Raw genomic sequence first — 17583 nt, 5'->3', positions numbered from 1 at the left:
GGGTTTTCTAGTCTATTTTATGCGGAAATAATCATAATCATAATCTGGATGGAAAAAGATATAAAATTTTCAAAATGCGCTCCGAAGGGTTACATTAGCCCAAGGTTTCTATTGCCGGTGGCGATTTGTTTACTGTTATTTGCACAAAACGGGCAACGCAAAGAGCACGAGAGCGGTACGCATTTCCCACAAGAAGAAACGGTTTAAGCTAAAAATAACTATCCTGTCTTGTTATATTTATGCTTGCAGATATTTTTACGCTGTTCCCAATCCTCCCAGCAAGCATAATCGGCCGCTATTCGTACGTTGCGCTTTCGTGCTCCAGCTCCATCCGGTTATTTCCCACAACCGCAAAAACCACCGCTTTGCTGGTCACCGAAATAACATTTACGCACGCGGTGGAACAACAACGGTGGGTTCTTTTATTTTTAAATACGCGAACCACGGCATTTTGCAACAAACTACCGGTCAACGACGAGGACAAGTGCACTGCGAGCCGGCGTAGATCGGTTGAGTTGGGTCAGTTGTATGTTTCGCTAGGACTTTGCCGGATCGCTTAATTGTTGCTCGCCGTTGTGGGGACCATGAAGAAGCTGTTACACAAACGTGGTGATCTGATACTGCAGGAGCAACCCTTTGCCTACGTGCTGCTGCCACAGTTCCGGCACGAACGGTGTGATCGGTGCTTCAAGCTGTAAGTCGTCCATCACAAACCCGGAAGTGCAAGCAATACGGTTTCATCCCCATTCCCTCCGATATCTTCAATAGGGGCAAAGTGTTGAAGTGCTCTGGCTGCCTCTACGTGCGGTACTGTAACCGAGCCTGCCAGCAGGAAGCATGGCCAGATCATCAGGCCGAATGCGAGAAGTTGAAATTGCTTCCGGCCACTCTGGTGGTCCCATCGGCTGCCCTCATGTTGGCTCGCATTATACGACGGTTGCAGAAAGGGGGCGACTTTTGCAAGGGCTACTATACCGATAAACTCTATCGACGATTTAACGATCTGATGCCACGTGAGTAGAGATGGAATAGGGTGTGGACAGACCTGATTCAACCTTATCATACATCCTCTTGTTTATTTTACAGAAGTAGTTTTTCATTTTCGCTTTTCTCGTTTCGTATCACGGCTTCATTATTGCATCGTTTCATTTCATATTTCCCATCCGATTCCCATACAGGTAGTAGCGATGCATTCTTCTTTAGACGTAAAGTAGAACCTCTCCCTGTTCTTTATGATCGTATTGTCCGTAACCACGTGATTCATTCCACTACTCGGTTCACGAAAGAACCCCTTTTAAGATCCTACTAGACGGTGATGCATTCCAGAGCCATCCGTATCACCATGGAAACGTGAGAAAACGTATATTTTGTGTGAGCGTGCGTGTGTGTTTTATTGTTTGTATTTTGTTGTATCTATTCATCTTCAATTGGTTTTACTGCAAGTTAATGATTTTTTCCTCCTAATTTTTGCTAATGGATATTTCACAACCCTTTGAGATCGGCAATCCACTTTTCCCTTTGCTGATTCAACCCTTTTCTATCATTCACATTGATTGTTGGCGTGTTGTTTTCGGTGAGAACGAATCCACTTGGCAATGGCTCCCGGAAATTGCTCCCCTAAATTGAGATATCACCAGCGTGTGATCTTCAATCGATCGTCGCATTCGACTCGCCATTCGTTTGCATGCCTCGAACATTACCTTTCCCTCTTGATAAGAACAGCCATTCTAACTTGCTATTGATATGCCGTTTAATTGTACAGACGAGGAGGATATTCGTAAGGACGTGAAACGGATCGAACACTTTCATACGTTGAACGTGGTACTGCAGCGACTGCTAGATGAACCGGCCATCCCACCACGCGATGAGCTTTTACGTATCTTTGGGAAGGTAACGAAGACAGATAGCACTTTTAAAGGATATCAGCAACTAATTCTGTCTTGTTTCAGATGTGTATCAACAGCTTTAATGTGTGCGATGACGAAATGAACAGCATCGGAACCGGAATGTACCTCGGGGCATCCATTCTCGATCACAGCTGTCGACCGAACGCGGTGGCCACGTTTGTCGGTGAGCAGTTGCAGTTACGGCTACTGGAAGACTTTGCCGGACCGGAGCTCGATTTCAGCCGTATCTTCATTTCCTACATTGATCTTATTGATCCAAGTGACACGCGTAGGGAGCAGCTTTTTGAGCGGTACTACTTCCGCTGCGAGTGTGTGCGGTGCCGGGATGAAGCGGAACGGGAGGTAATGGGAGCAGCCGCTTGCCAAAATCGGAAATGCGATGAACCAATCCGTAATGGGCAAACGCTATGCTCTGCCTGTGAAGCACCATTCGATCAATCGGCTCGCGATCGATTCGATGAAGTGACGAGTTTCACGCGTGATCGATTGGCCGAAATGAAGGATGTCGCTTGTAAGTCTGATAACACGCAACTGCTCCTTAATCTCCATTAGCTCAATGCACGGTTTCCTTTCTAGATTTCGATGTTTGTCGATTGTGTCTCGAAAAGCAGAGCGGTGTGCTGCATCCACTGAACGCACAGCACATCAAGACATTGGATTACGCGTTTGACAGTGCGATTAAGCTGGAAAAATGGGAAGCAGCACTCCGGTACGGTGCCGGAGCTGTGGCTGGTTATCGGCGCTATTCACCATCGAATCCGTTGCTAGGTCTGATGCTAGCCAACATCGGCAAGATTCAGCTGTACCTGGGTGACGCCAAGACTGCGCTCAGCAGTTTGCACGAAGCCGACAAAATACTACGTGTGACGCACGGTGAGCAGCACGATCTCTACAAAGACCAACTGGTACCGCTGCTGTGTGATGCGGCCCAACAATACGAACTGAGCCAGCGAGGAGTGGTTGCAAAACCGCAAGGCCGTGTCCGCAAATAAAGTGGCCCACTGATTCGGATGCCATTCGAGAATTGTCGCCCAGAACGGTGGTGCTTCTTAAACGTTACCAATCGCAATTTATTAACTGCCGCTTTCGTTAGTTTCTCTACTATTCCGATGTTGCTGGCTTAACTGTTTGTTTGGTTTTGCTTGTTCTCGTCATTGCGGGCTTCGCCTTATCGCAAGCGAATGACCCGTCACAATACTTACAACACACCCAGACAGGGTTGTTTCTTGCGACGGCGAAGCCATAGTCTGTCAGCCCCATTCCAAGCTTGCCTCCAAGCTGCGTTGTACGACAGCATGGCTGGTGGTTTGAAGGATGGGTGCATGGGAATCAGTTGGAAGGTGAGGGGGAGGACAGGGTATTGATAAATTCACTACTTAGGTGACGATAGACGGAGGGGTGCAGAACAGTCCGCTTTAACCGACCACCAGGAGACCCTCCTGTGGGAACTCGTAGTACGGCACCTCGAGGTTGAGCGGAGCCGGTCCCTTGCGGATACGACCGGAGGCATCGTAATGGGAACCGTGGCATGGGCAATAGTAACCGCCAAAGTCGCCAGCATTCGCAATTGGTACACATCCAAGATGCGTGCAGACACCGATCACGACCAACCATTCCGGCTTCTGGACTCGCTCCTGTAGTTGAACGGAGGAAAGGAAATTTAGTTTACCGAACGAACGTTAACAGGATCGAGTTGAATGTTCCTTACCCCATCGTTCTGAGGATCCCGCAGCGTTGCCACGGCAACCGACTGTTCCGCCTCAATTTCCTGTGCCGTACGGTGGCGGATGAAGAGCGGCTTACCGCGCCACTTGAAGGTCATCGATTTGCCCTCCGGAATATCGCCCAGCTTGATCTCAATCTTCGACATGGCCAACACGTCCGCGGAGGCGCTCATCGACGAGATGAAGGTGGAAACGAGCGACTTGGCGACATAAGCCGTCGACACGGCAGCGCCTGTAAGGAAAACGGGCAAGTTATAACGATTAGCGTCCATAGATTAGGCGGCGGGGTGCTGCATATTTACCTCCAACCAACAGATAGGTGAAAGCAGCCCGATCATCGGCACTGTCGTTCCTCGCGTTGGGGCGCTTGACCTGCTCGCGGCGGTAGTCGGAGAAGTCCGGCGTCTGGATGTCGGTATGGGCGAATCGGATCTGTGTCGCTCCTGTTCAGAGGGATGAAAGAATCAGGGAGATGTAGAGTGAAACCTTTCAAGCAATCGGGTTTTTCCTTGGCAACCCGCGATGTGATCCCGCGTTTGTTTTGATCTAGTTTGCCATGTCAGATGAGTGGGTAAGATAGCTCTAGTCGTTTGGGTAAATTAGACCACCGTGGGTTAAGAATTTCCGCTAAAAACAACAGAAGAGTGTTATGGGGATTCCAATTTTCGGATTTCTTCCTCGGTATCACTCGCTAAAGGACATTTGCGCGATTCGGAGCATTCGAAAGGCATTACATAACGAGCGATTTTTGCATCGTTCGTCGAGTTCCTCTCCTCGTCATCTGGCATGCTGACTGTCAAACCGACGGCTGGCGATTCTGCTCTCTTGCGCGGCGCAAACCTTATGCAACGATAGGGAAAAATACGGAACCGACCACCGGAGGGCCATATCCTTTTGGGGGTATTAACCTGTTACGCTCGAAATCACGCGAATATTTCCTCGCGGCAGGGTGCTGCCAGCGGTGACGGTTCCGACGGGAATCTGACCTGCAGCGCTCGCCGTTTTGCTGTCGGCCTTCGCCGCACCGACGGCCGCGGGTTTCAGCGCGTTCGTCACCGTCTGCGAGACACCGCGGGTGACGGACAGCTTGGCCAGGTTGGTCAGCATCGTTGCGCGAGTTTTCGTCGGTTCGCGGAAGGACAGCGGATTCACAAGGATCTCCCGAACGGACGCACGGACACTTGGATTTTCTCGGCTCTCTCGGCTCGGAAAAAAAACTTGTGTGTGGAGATTTTGCAACCACCTGAAATGTCAAAATGTGACAGTTTGCGTTGAATCCGGGCACACACGCTTTTTGCGCTTGAACGAAGTAGTAAAACGGTCGCATAGCAGTCCTATAGGGAACGATGAAAACAGTAGCTGGCGCTACACGTAGCGCAAACGGTTTGAGCTAAACTCGTTTTATTCTGAAAATACTTTTGCGGAAAAAAGGATTAACACAATCAGCTCACAAGAATGATACAAACCACAAAAAGAACACAAATTATCGGTCCAAATCTTCTAGCTATTTACACGGTTTTCAGGACCAGTTGTAGCTCAGTTTGAGGGGAATCGTTGTTCGGTCGTGGAATTTGAAAAATCCGTTTAGCAAGACATTCTGGACGCGCATTCATCAGTTTCAGTTTTACTTTGATCTAGAATTGATTTCTCATGCTCTACGATTTATTTCAGACGGTATTACTCAAAATTAATAACTGCCAGCCAGATTATTCCAGAAGAGAGCCTCGGAAACCTAGATGTAAGCGTCGTATCGATTTGACTCAATATCTATCAATCAACTGCTTTGCTGCGTGCTTTGAACTCATCTTCCATTCCTGCGATGAACACATGATATTCCCGCAGCGTTATATGTAGATTACGCTAGCCCCAAAACCGAGCAACATCTCCATACGGCCTGCCCGATGACGAAGTAGAAAGTAGATCATTCCGTCCACGGGAAGGGACGAAACTATTAGCCCAGTGCAAACAAAACCCTGGAGCCCTTGAAGAGGAGGCGAAAAGACAAATATAATCAAAGAACAATTTGTTCACCATTTTCAGTATCATGGCCATTGAAACGGCGCAGCAGAAGGAGAAGAATGGGCATCACCGCATGGCTCCGCTTGGCTCTGTCGCCCCGGCCGGCTAGCGGGGCCACTTGAAGTGATTGCGCATTTTATGATTCTTTTTTTGTTGGCTTTCTTCACTCTCCACAACTTCTTAGTGCCGCGACCCATTCCACTGACCACCGGGCTGGACTGGACTGGGCTTGTAACGACGCAGCGCTCCAGAATCGTTCTTGTTCGCGTGCGCTGGCCCGTGCCTATGGCCTCGTTTCCACGATTCGTTTCCGGCGTTTCTTACCGCCCCGCCGGGCACTTCAAACACCAGCATTACCGAGCTTCCGGTAACGGCCTTGCTAAACATGGAAACACGACGATTCCGACCGACCGACCGACTGTCCGACTGTTCTCTCTCGTCCTGTCCGTTCGCTCCGTCATGATGCTGCTGCTGCTGCTTCATGGTGATTCCCGGTTTGCCATGGACAGCAGCTCTCAACAGGCCTCGGCCTGTGTTCAGGTACACTAGATGCTCACGGCAGATATCGGTTGCTCGGTGCCATAAAGTACAACCATTTATTCCGTTATCATTACCATAAAATTATCATGAAATTAAATCATCTCAGCGTAAAAGCATTCCTGTACAACGAGGCGAGAGCGAGCGAGGGAGGAGGAAAGGTGGAAAGAGGGCGGGCACGACCACCGTGTGGGGCAGATCTTCTGGCCTGGTGAATGGAAGTGAATTGATAGAAGGCGAAGGGAATGAGACGACCCGTTCACGGTAGAAAGCTCTCGGTGAGTGTGTACCTGCAAAAGGGAAGATATGCCTGGCCATGGCTGGCCATGTCACGTTGAGCAAGGTTCCCTTTCATCCGCCGGGGTATAGGGCCCCGGCCATTTATCTGTTCCTAATGCTGCTATCACTCTCGTGGCAATCCAGCGTATGAATATGTTTTGCTCGACCGTAATCTTTCGATTTCCCGCAGCCGCAGCATCCCACTCACTTTGCATGTTTTAATGTTATAGTTGTTAGCAGTACAATGCAATGGAGTTAGTATACGTTCCGGAAACAACCCGGAACGAGTTTTACCGTCAGAGTAAATCAGCAGGATTCGTCCTGAAATGAATTCGTTCTCAATGTGATTTCGTTGTTCGTTCTGTACGGTTCATCGCATTGCAACAATTTCGTTACATGGTCCGGAGTTCTTTAATGAATGCATATTGTATGACGAATTCCTATAATTCTGTGTGTGTCGATTATTTGTACATGCAAACTCCAGCTTCAGGGCTCCGCTGCATGTGGCCTTTCAGTGAATTGCAAAATCGATTTTCCCGATTGCGTTAAAAACGGCATTCCTCTTATTCCGAGTCCTTTTGTTTTTACTATGAATTCTGCACGTTACTTGCATTCCTTCGTAGTGCTCGATGGATGGAAATGTCGCAATAAAGTGCGCAACACCACAGGCGCGCAGCCACGCCATTCCCTTCTACTCTCTGGTTCGGAATGTTGATAAATTCCGGTTGGTAAAACGGAACATATGTGCCCACGACTGCCTATTTGCAAATTGTTTCCCCCCACCCCCCTCTCTGCCCCTTTTTGGCTTTCATCGCTCAATTAGTCGCATGGTCTGTGCTCCGGAGTCCGGCACTCGCTCCTCGATTTGGTGATCGCGCGGAAAAAATGGCGACTTTTATGATGATTGTATTTGCTCGAGTGTTTGCAAAACCCATTGCGTTGATGAACTGCCGACGATGATGGATTTCGTCGGCTCGGCCGGCTCTCATGACTCTCAGTGCCCAATTTTTCTCCTCCTGGGTGCAATCAATCTACCGAGAGCAATTAATATTAATCAAATCTACCGATTTAACGTTTTCCTTTATTTCGCTATCCCTATCCGGCCGTTCTGTGTCCACTCGGCTCGTCGGCAGAAAAATGGGGCTGGCCGGAGATGCGATTCTGTTTTTGCTCGCTTATTTTTGCGGAAATAAAAACAAAATCAAAAAAACAATATTTATTGGTTTGTTATTTCAATAGCACTGTCCACCCGGGACCCTACCGGGCTTGCATTGGCTTGCAGGTGCCAGTGGCTTTGATGTGAACCGAACCCAACAGGAAGAATGGTGGAGCACGTTTGGGGGGAGCACGGGTCGGCAATACCGTCGACATTTGGCGGACGGCTATTTGATTAATATTATTTTTATGCCAGCTACTACGCAGTGAAGCTGCGCTGTGGCAGTAATGGCGGAACGGTGTCCTCACTATAGTGTTCAGCAGCGGCCATTCGTTCCGTTTGAACTATTTAGTCAGTCAGCAGCGACTGGCGGTGCAAACGCAACTCGTCCCACTTTTTGTTTTTTGTTTGACCATTCCCAGAATGCGTCGGCCATTAGGTAATTGCGGGTGGACACGCTAGGAGGGGGACGAGGAACGGTGGTAAGTGCATAAAATTGTTGCAGTACACCGTGCGAGGTGACACACTTTCCAACCCCCCCCCCCCCACCCCCCTCTCGCTCCCTGGTAAGTGTCATAAGCGCAAAGTTGCGTCCGGTTCATAAAACAAATGGTTTTGTCCCTCCGCCACCTACATTCTAAAAACACAAAACTCGAAAAACTAGAATTAAAGGGAAGAAGAATTGCACCTACACACTACCGATGCGCGATACAATGTTTAAAAAGCTCTCTCTCTCTCTCTCTCTCTCTCTCTCTCTCTCTCTCTCTCTCTCTCTCTCTCTCTCTCTCTCTCTCTTGCATGTTCGCGCTCCAGCACACTACACATTCATCCCACATTTGCTAGTACATACATTTGACCAACGCGTAGTATTTGTGCAGCCAATGTCAGCAGTTTATCTGTTCGTGTACTCGCGAGCGCAAGCTAGCAGCAAGAAAAGAAGCAGAAAAAAAAATCAGCAGCTACGAGGGAGGAAAATCTATGGGAAACGTCCCTGCGCCCTGAGGAGGGGAGAGGAGGGAGGGAAGGGCGGTGCACAGTGCACAGGACATGAATTGTGAATGCAGCAAGGGGTGAATAGCCACTGGCACGAAAATCTGGCAGCAAATGTTGGAAGCAAGCGAAGCTTCGGCATCGTCCTGTGTCGGTCGGTCCGGGAACGGCTCGTGGAAGTGTTGCAACCGTGGGAATGTTGCGAAAACATGAACCTATGGGTATTAGACAAATAGAGTGCGTCAACGGTACGTGTGTCTGTATGTGTGCTGTGTGTGTGTGTGTGTGTGTGTGTGAACGATACTGGCAGTACATTCGTTGCTGGCAGGGAATCTGCAGACCGAGGAAAAGATTTATTTGTCCAAGAGGACGGATTCCGATGCAGGAGGCCGTGGAACCGAACCGGGCACTAGGTGTCACCGTGTGGAATGTTGGGTTTACAAATTTTGCTTAGATATTAGATGTTTGCTGCCACCTTCTTTCCCCCGCCCGGTGGAATCGAACGAAGTAACATCCATCCAGGGGGTTGGAGTTTTCCAATCTAGCTAAAACTACAACAACCAGCAACAGCGTTTCCGCTGATATTTAGGTAATGGCTTTCTAACGAATCCTGCTGGTTGCACAATTTTAAAAACTTTCCTTCCCCCCTTTTGGCGGACACTCGGTCGCGAACTGGTGTTCCGAATGCGCCATATTTTATGATTCCGTTGGCAACGGGAATCCCTCCACCACATTCTGTGATCTCCGCTCCGTTGGTTCTGTACTGTTCACCGAACACCGAAGCCAAGCAAACAAACAAACCAATGCTTCAACGCAACGTGTCCAACAAACATGTCAGCAAAACACTTTCAGAAAACACAAAAAACTCCAGGACGGTAGGGGGTATTGCGACGAGTACTATAGTGCCTGGTAGGAGGTGCCCATGCAGGCTGCTGGTTTCCTCTCGATCCAACATCGGAAGCGAAACCTGTTGCGGTTGCAGCTGGTCGCATTCGTGTTGGTTGGTGGAGCAGGTGCGAAAACACTACTTCGTTTGGTGTCAGACGATCCCGAAGGGGTAAGTGTAGTGATGACACCCGCAGTGTGTGTTGTGTGTGTGTGTGTGTGTGTGTGTGTGTGTATAACTTTGCTTGAGGTTTACTTTTGCTAGCAATAGCTTTACTTGAGTGGAACAACGGAAGACAACAGATAGACAGCATGTCGTGGTATCGTTATCAGATCAGTGAAAAGCAAAAACAAATCAAACAACAAATGGGACAAACACCCATGGTGAAAAGAGGAGTTAGCGAAGGTTTGAAAGTGAATGTTCAATACGCAAATATCCAGTTTAAAGTGTATAGTGAAAGAGTTGTAAATTGAGTTGAAACGGCTTCGATATTGATATTACGAATATCGATTACCATATTATGAATGGAACACCGTAATTAATTGGCACTGAGTGAATGGTGGGTTACGCTATGATAAGCGATACTTGGGCAATACTCATTTGTATGGTATTGTTTTTTTTACCAAGCCTTTTGTTGGCTTCTACCACGAGAGTGCATTCAATCATCTATAAAAAAAAGGATAAGACGGTGAGATTCTGATGAGCATGTCACCGGCATGACGGGCCTGAAATGTAAAATAATGCTTTTCATTTTACTCGGGAACGGAACCTTTTGATTACCATTTGCCCTGCAACGATATCATGACGTAAAATCCATTTTGCGGACAATCAATTTAGCTTCGGCATTACCTTCAAAGTAGCTACGGGAAACCGTAAAGCAAACTTTCACTTCGATGGGGGGTGCATTGTGCAGCCGGTACGGAGTACAATGATGTAATCCTCGATACGCTATTGGGCCAACAATTTGACAGCTTCCACTCGTAGCCCTGGGGCCAACATTCAATCACTCTATCACCATGGTAGCCTCTGTTGTCCAACGGAGCAGTTTCTGTAATGATATTTTTTGTTGTAGTATTTTCTCGCACCAAATGAGTCCCATTTGAAGTGAGCGACCGGCTCTGGCATCTGGCATTGCGCCGATATCAATAATGGAATCGATTTACTTCCCGGTGTGCGCAAAATGATTAAACACGTCAATGCGAGCGCGTTGATGATGATGGTGATGATGATGGCACATCACACACACATACACATACACATACGACACGGAAGCCTTTTGTAAAAAAATGGCATCAACCCTGGAAGGGGATGCCAATTCTGGCTTCATCGTGTCAGGTAATTAAATTTCTTTCACGGAAAAACTTGGTGGCTGTGACGCTCGTACGTGATCCGATGCTTGACGACTCCGTTTTTGGGATCGATCGACGTGATGTGCTCGAATGTGGTACACAATTAAAACCATGCTTTTGGTTCTAAAAAAAGCGAAAAGAAAATGAGACGAATCCTTTAAAATGAAGCATCGGTCCTGCATTGGACGATGACAAAATTTGTAGGAAGCGTTGCTGATGCTGCAGCGCAGATGCCGCATCAGCTTTGGGCCCGTTGAAACTTTACCAGTGCTCATGTGATGTCCCGGTACTGGTTTTCGAAGCAAAAGGGCGAAGCGAAAAAAAAAATGCTGAAATCGTATTAGTTTATCGGTCAAACATTTTCCACTGCGATCGTGCCGTGCGTCGCGTTTCCATGGTATCCAGCGCCTACTATTCGATTCGCCGAATCTCGAATCACGAAATCAAACCGCCTGCAGCAGTGACGCCTTCGATAAAACAAAAAAAAAAAAATTAACAAAAAATAGAAAAACACTTTCACGTCAAACGATGGTCGGTGGTACCGGTGCTATCCTGCCTAAACATAATATTAGCCAACCGTTTGGGTAATTGAATGGTAAATAAGCTTCACATGCTGACGCGGCAGCACAGCCGCCAACCCCCACGGGGGCCCGGGTGGCGGAATCCAAAATCCACGCTCCGGTAACCTCGTGGTGTTGGACCGGCGTACGGTGCGAATGGATCCGGGATGCTCCGGTTTATCCGCTGTATCGGTTTAACGTGCTGGCACCGTAAGTACGCACCGGTAGATAGGCGGTCTTCCCCACCAATCGGATCAAACCTGTTCCACCTGTGGTGGAGTGGAGCGAGAAAATAAAAACAAAAAAAAAAAACAATACACTCGTTACGGCTCGCTCGATTCCGCTCGAGGCCTTTTTCTAAACACTCGCTTTCCACTTCCACTTGGCCGCCCAAGGGAGCCTCATTTCGGTTTGGCTCTCAATGATTCTGGCTGTTTGGCCGAAGGGCGCGGGGAAAGCATCGAGCGACTGGCTGGCTGGCTGGTTGGGGGTGGAAATTACGAGTTTGTTTGTTTTGTTTTATTCGAGTTTTAATTTTTTCGCCATTTGCTTCGCACTCGGTACCACCGCATCTCCTCATTCCCTCCCTCCCTCCCTCTCTTGGCAGTATTCCGCTTGATGTTCGCTGCTGTCACGTGGAAATGGTTTTTATTTTGTTTGGGTTTTGTTTCATCTGATTTTCAAAACGGTCTCGTCGTCGTACAGCAAGTGCCTCCGCTCGCCACGGCGGAGTGGTTCAGCATCGATTTCCCCGTTCGTGCTTTCCCTTCCTTCCTTCCACCCCGCCCGAACTCTCCTAAATGTTGGCCATCGGATGCAGCTGGAGAGGAATGAAAAACCGATTTTGACAAGCTAATTGAGTTTTCGTCCTAAAATCGCACACGATATACGTTGCCTGGCAGCGTGATATTCATGGCCTGCACCGGGCAGGTAGCTTTCAGGCAAATTAGCTTTTTTTTCCCACCGACACATGTGGGTCGTGCCGACTGTCCCGGACTGTCGATAGAGGTGCCGTTGCGATATTTAATTAATTAGTAATGGGAACAAAAAGGGGTGTTAGCGTGCTCGCGTCACGGAACGAGCGCAGATGGAATAATGGAAAGTACCAAGCACATTGGGTATGGCGAGGTAAATATTGTGAAGTGATTTGTTTTTAAGTTTTTCTAAATTTCTTTCTAAATGCTATGATGTCTGTCTGTCGATGGAGCGGGCCATTTTTGTTTACATTTCATTAGCGAACGCACATCACATGCTGTGTAACCAGAACCAGAATCGTTATAAGTTTCCAGTTCCAGTCATTTCAATGATAAAGCGCAGAAGCAACATCAACTGGCCATACATCAAGCAGCAGTAGCAGCAGCGGCAGCAGCAGCTTCCGTAATCCCGGAACAATCGACGTCGATAGCAAAGAGCAGAGAGCCGGCCGGGAATGACTCAATAAAAGGGCAATCGATTGTCAGCAGCGTATCCAACCTTCCCAGCGGCTCCTCGAGAGCGAGAACCAGCATTCTTCCGTGTGCGCAACGCTAAGAACTCGGATACTTCGGTTTCTGTGCGGCGTTAAGCTGTCCTGGAAAGGGGAAGGGGGAGGCGTTCGGCGTTGCTGTGTGAAGAAGATTACCGCCGCTATTTTGTCGAAGCGATGAAGGTGGTGTGTGGTGCTCCTGGGAAATCATTCTTTCAATAGCTTCGCTACGCCAGCGTGCCAGCCCGGTGCCCGGTACCATCTAGGTCGGCTCGCTGCCTCGCTCTCTCTCCCTCTCTCCCTCTCTTTCTCTCTCTCTCGTTCTCTGGTTAGTCATTTCCCTTCGAACAATTTGCATCGACCTGCGCGATCACCACCACCGGCTAGTGCGCTCCAGGGCCTCAAAACCAAACCCAACGGTACGTGCTGGAGAATAGCGAAAGGCGAAGGCATCGTGCAGGTGAGTTGCTCGTTCGCCCATCTCTCCGGTGCTGGTGGTGGTGCTGGTCGTGCAAGCTAGCGCTGGGCTCGTTGCCATTCCATAGTAGTCCCCGGGAGCTAAATGATGCAGCTATCATCCATAAATAAATTAAATTAGTTCTGTTCACTTTGCGGCCAAATCGTGAAATAATTGAAGCAGCAGCATTCTGCTCTTCGAGTGGCCGGTCGAGTCGTGCATTGCCGTTGGAGTTGGCTTCCTTGACTGATCGTCGGATCGGAGGGATTTGAAGAGAGAGAGAAAGAGAGATGGTAGCGAGTGAGCCGTTGGCTGTTGTCCATTTTCACCGGGAACTGGAACAGGGACATGCTTGAGATCACCGCGGGGGGTTTTTCAGGTACCAACTCATCTGCTAAGAATAGCGGGACCGAGATTGGCCCGAACCGGGACGAAGGATCTGCAACAGCACCAGCAGCAGCAGCATGAGCTGTCGCTTAATCACCGTCACCGACCATCCGAACCGGCTTCGCATTTGATCCCGATTTCCGAGTCCGGTGGAGCTTTCATTAGCAGCAAAGGTTTTCCGAGACCAAGCTGGCGGTTGGCTGGGTTGCTGGTAGCACCATTGGGCCGGGTTGTTGTTGTTTAATCTCGCACAAACATTTACCCACCATCGCCATTTGGCAACGGGACACTGCAAACCATATCATTACGGGATGCCGGTGTTGACGGAGCTTATGTAAGCGTCACCACGACCGCGCCAGGGATGTGAAGTTTTGTGGCACAAAAGCAAAGGGGGAAAGTGGGAAAGTGGGCGTTGATTGCTCGGCTGGCAGTTGGCAGCACGGCAGTCAGCACGGAAAAGGCGCTTTGGCCTACTTGAGCTTGAGGCAGAGCGTTTTCCTCTATGTTTATTTACATTTACTTGAAGCTGAGTCGTACGCCATTGCCGAGTTGACTCCGTACTCTGGGGTGTGCTGCGAGCAGCAGCAGCAGCAGCTGTTTACTGCGGTTTGGAGGTTTGTAATTGCATAAACTTATGCTTTAATGCTAAGAACAGGATAAAAGTAACAGACAAACAGAAACATATGCTTTACACGGATGGCAGTACAAGCATAACCGCTTGCAGTCGATTGAAGGCGAATGGAGGCGCATGGTGTGCGCACGATGGAGACGCATGGTGTGCATGCTGTCAACAACCGCCACGTCGTCGCATCTGTTTTGTACCGGTTTTGTGGCCAACTATCACTACAGTGATAGGTTAGGTGATCATGCAAGTGGTTTTTGCGATTCCCTTGACAACTCTGACGGGTTCTGACAATGTGCTGTGCACTGTCTCGCTCTCCATCTCATCCCTATCCCCCCAGAGCCCCAAAGCTTATTATGCTGAGGCGTTCGGCAGATGGAAGATGGCCATAAACGAATAAACATAAAACATCCCTGAGCGAACACACACACACACTCACACAGAGAGAGAAACGAGCGTGCGCATATATCAATCTGATTTAGTCAGTGACTGAAATTGAACGGAAAATTTATGGGATTTAATTCAATCAGATTTACGCTGACAAACGCCTTCGGAGCGCCAGTGGCTCGGAATGATTTGTACCACCACCAACCTTTCTGTCTGTCTCTCTCTCTATCCTTCTCGCTTGTGATGATCCTTTCGCAATCTACGAACGAGGTGTGTGCGAAGAACAAAACAGTGCTCGTGACGAAGCGAACACGGCTAACGCCGACGTTCCACGACACCGCCAACATTCAGCCGACCAGCGAACCGAGCGACCGAAAAGCTGGAAACTGAAAATCAGTTAACACAAACTATGTTTGCTTCATGTTGGCATTTTTTTTTGTTATCCGTCTCCTCTTTTTCCGGTTTTCCTGGGGCATCTGCATTCGTGCTGCCTTTTCGCGGCCTGTCACGTGGCTCTGTGACAGCCAGACCCGAAACCCCCCCGAAAAAAAAATAAACCCCCGTTGACAGCTTAATGTGTAAAAAGCGTAATCCGGGAAAATGGGTTTAGCGTTGAGATGGTGTTGGCCGGCACTAGCCACGGGTAGTCAAAGGGGGCCAAAATCGCCGCCTAGAAGCGAAAGTGCTCGGAGTTTGGCTTCCATTTCCGATTGCGTTTTACCCGAAAACGTGCGCCCCGTTTGGAAGTTGGAAAAGGTAAGCGCGCGTGTGTGTTTGTGCGGTTACACACACATTCACAAACACAAACACGCGCTGATTGGAGCACATTTTTATCGTAAAAATAAATAAACAAATACGTTAGCGATGGGAATGCTAGATGTTGCCAAGCAGCGGAGGGCATACCAGAGGGCACGAGAACCATCTGTATGAAACATCAACGAACATAAATTCTGCTCCTTCTCGGACTCCGGCTCGGACTGGTTTCGGCAAACAGCGAATGAAGCGGCACCGGGAGCGGCAACCGTCGCATCCGGTACAATAATAACACTAATGATAATAGCCGTAACCCCTAAAGCCTCCGGGAATTTTCTCCGCGGCACCGAACGTCCGGGAAACGGAAAAGCGAAGAAAAACAGCAAAGATGAAGCGAGCGAGCGAGCGAACGAAGAAGAAGCCCTCCGGGGCGGGTGGGATGAAACTCGGATGGCCGTTTTTAAAGTTATTTATTGCATTTTCATCCTGTTCCGCGCTTATCTTTATTGCGTTCGCGCCATTGTTGTTGGTGAAGCGTGTTTTATGAACCCACAACGAGGCGGCCAGGGGGATCACATCCGGGATGACAACCCCGGTTGCCGGTGTGCGTCACGCGTCACGCCACCCTTCATCCCGATCGTTGGGGTGGCGTAGCACTAGAAGCAGCAGCAGTCGGCGAAAGTGCGTTTTTTTTTAAGCGTCTATAATGCATTCGACCACTCGGTACGCCACTCCAGAGTACAATCTCTGATTTTCTTCTACCTAATACGAAATAAGCCTAATGGCAATGGTTGGTAATGGCAGCGTTCTCCCGAAGTGCTTACTAAGAGCCCCTTTCGAAGGGTAATGATGGAACCGTTCGCTTCGCTTCGCACTTCGAACTGCATTACATGCATGCCGGCATGTACTAATAAGCGCAGCACTTTATAGGAAGTGAAGTACGGGATGGAACTAAAAGCAGCTCGTTTGAGTTTCCTTCTTGATGGAAAGAAATGCTCACTCGGGGACGATGTTTCGTCCCTGCGCTGAATGTTAACATCGAAGCCATCGACGTTGGAGTGCAATCAGATCCTCGACGTTTAGCGAACACACCTTGTCGACTTTTAGCACTTTGCACGAGCAGAAGTCAGCCATACTTTATCACACGCGGGAGGGTTGGCCCCGAGGAATGGTGAACACATCGTGCGACAATTATTGCGTTTTCGATCGAACCAAATGCTACACCTGCCTGCCATCCGTTCCATTCCTTTCTTCCAATCTTCTTACTCAAACCAGCGCAATAAAACTTCACGGGACGGGACGAACATTAATGTCATCCGAGTCGAAGGGGAAAGAGGTGTGCCGGTGTGCCGGAGCAGATGTATGACGATTGCTTCCCCTTCTCCCAACACACCTACACATGGCGCATACACGGAGGAGGAGGAGGGGGTTCCAGGTGCTTAATCGTGAATGGCGCTCGGGGTTACGAGGTGGTTGGTGGTGCGAGTGTGAGCGGCTTAGCACAAGGATGATGATAACACGTTGACAAGCACCATCACCACCACCATCCAGGTTCGGCTTCGCTAGCTTCGGTGACATCGTTCAACCATTAGTGGCACGTGGTGTGCGCGGTCGAAGGTCGATTCGTTGCCGTTCCGTGCGGTTTCGCGGTGCGGGAATCTTGCAAAAAATCTTCGTCGAAAACTGAAGCTTGTCAAGGTGCGCCAAGGATCCTAGTAATATGCTAGGATGGTGGTGACAGGTGCACGGGCAAACCCACCAACACCGGTAACCGGCGGGTGGAACAAATAAATACTTGACCTTGTTTTCAGATTCTGGTTCGTTCATGGGTTGAAATGCTGCGCGAGAGTGCATTGTGGCATGTTGCGCTGCCGTTACCGGTTTCGATTAGCCCCTTCGTTCAATATAAGAGGCTTGTTAGGGTGGTTTTTTTTTTATTGGTGACGACTCGTGTATTGGTTGGCATGACCGGGGACTTTGCGTTCGTAAGTCCGTGGATGGGGTAACGGTGAACTGGAACTGGAAAACACTGAGACTCTTGCTTTTTGGGTCCGCGACGTTTAGTTAGAATACATTCATAACCCTTTCGACTATTGCATTTGGTT

At 49.0% G+C, this 17583-nt stretch overlaps 3 protein-coding genes across 4 annotated transcripts in view; 1 reads left to right on the top strand and 2 right to left on the bottom strand.

The window, feature by feature from the left end:
- The window catches only part of LOC125960040 (cGMP-dependent 3',5'-cyclic phosphodiesterase-like), a 427252-nt gene extending 411405 nt beyond the window's left edge, over positions 1–15847 (bottom strand). The window contains exon 1 of the mRNA XM_049693191.1: positions 15842–15847. The gene's annotated coding sequence lies outside the window, so the exon portion shown is untranslated. The remainder of the gene's footprint in view (positions 1–15841) is intronic.
- LOC125960082 (histone-lysine N-methyltransferase SMYD3) lies at positions 132–2966 on the top strand. The gene is made up of 6 exons (XM_049693268.1): positions 132–175; positions 250–694; positions 769–1013; positions 1763–1890; positions 1950–2418; positions 2484–2966. Exons 2-6 carry the CDS (start codon positions 585–587, stop codon positions 2897–2899), a joined length of 1368 nt encoding a protein of 455 aa, XP_049549225.1. The 5' UTR covers positions 132–175; positions 250–584; the 3' UTR covers positions 2900–2966.
- Positions 2951–4886, bottom strand: LOC125960108 (cytochrome b-c1 complex subunit Rieske, mitochondrial). Of its 2 annotated transcripts, none has more exons than XM_049693302.1 (4): positions 4540–4886; positions 3934–4074; positions 3616–3863; positions 2951–3541 (listed from the first exon to the last, which is right to left on the bottom strand). In XM_049693302.1, exons 1-4 carry the CDS (start codon positions 4736–4738, stop codon positions 3323–3325), a joined length of 807 nt encoding a protein of 268 aa, XP_049549259.1. In that variant the 5' UTR covers positions 4739–4886; the 3' UTR covers positions 2951–3322. The 2 variants fall into 2 exon arrangements, with proteins under 2 accessions (XP_049549259.1, XP_049549260.1); XM_049693303.1 differs by having other exon boundaries at positions 4618–4886.
- Positions 15848–17583: the final 1736 nt, after the last annotated feature.

Source organism: Anopheles darlingi, chromosome 2, assembly GCF_943734745.1.
Source record: "Anopheles darlingi chromosome 2, idAnoDarlMG_H_01, whole genome shotgun sequence".
NCBI lineage: Eukaryota > Metazoa > Arthropoda > Insecta > Diptera > Culicidae > Anopheles > Anopheles darlingi.
This window is presented reverse-complemented; position numbering and strand designations above follow the sequence as displayed.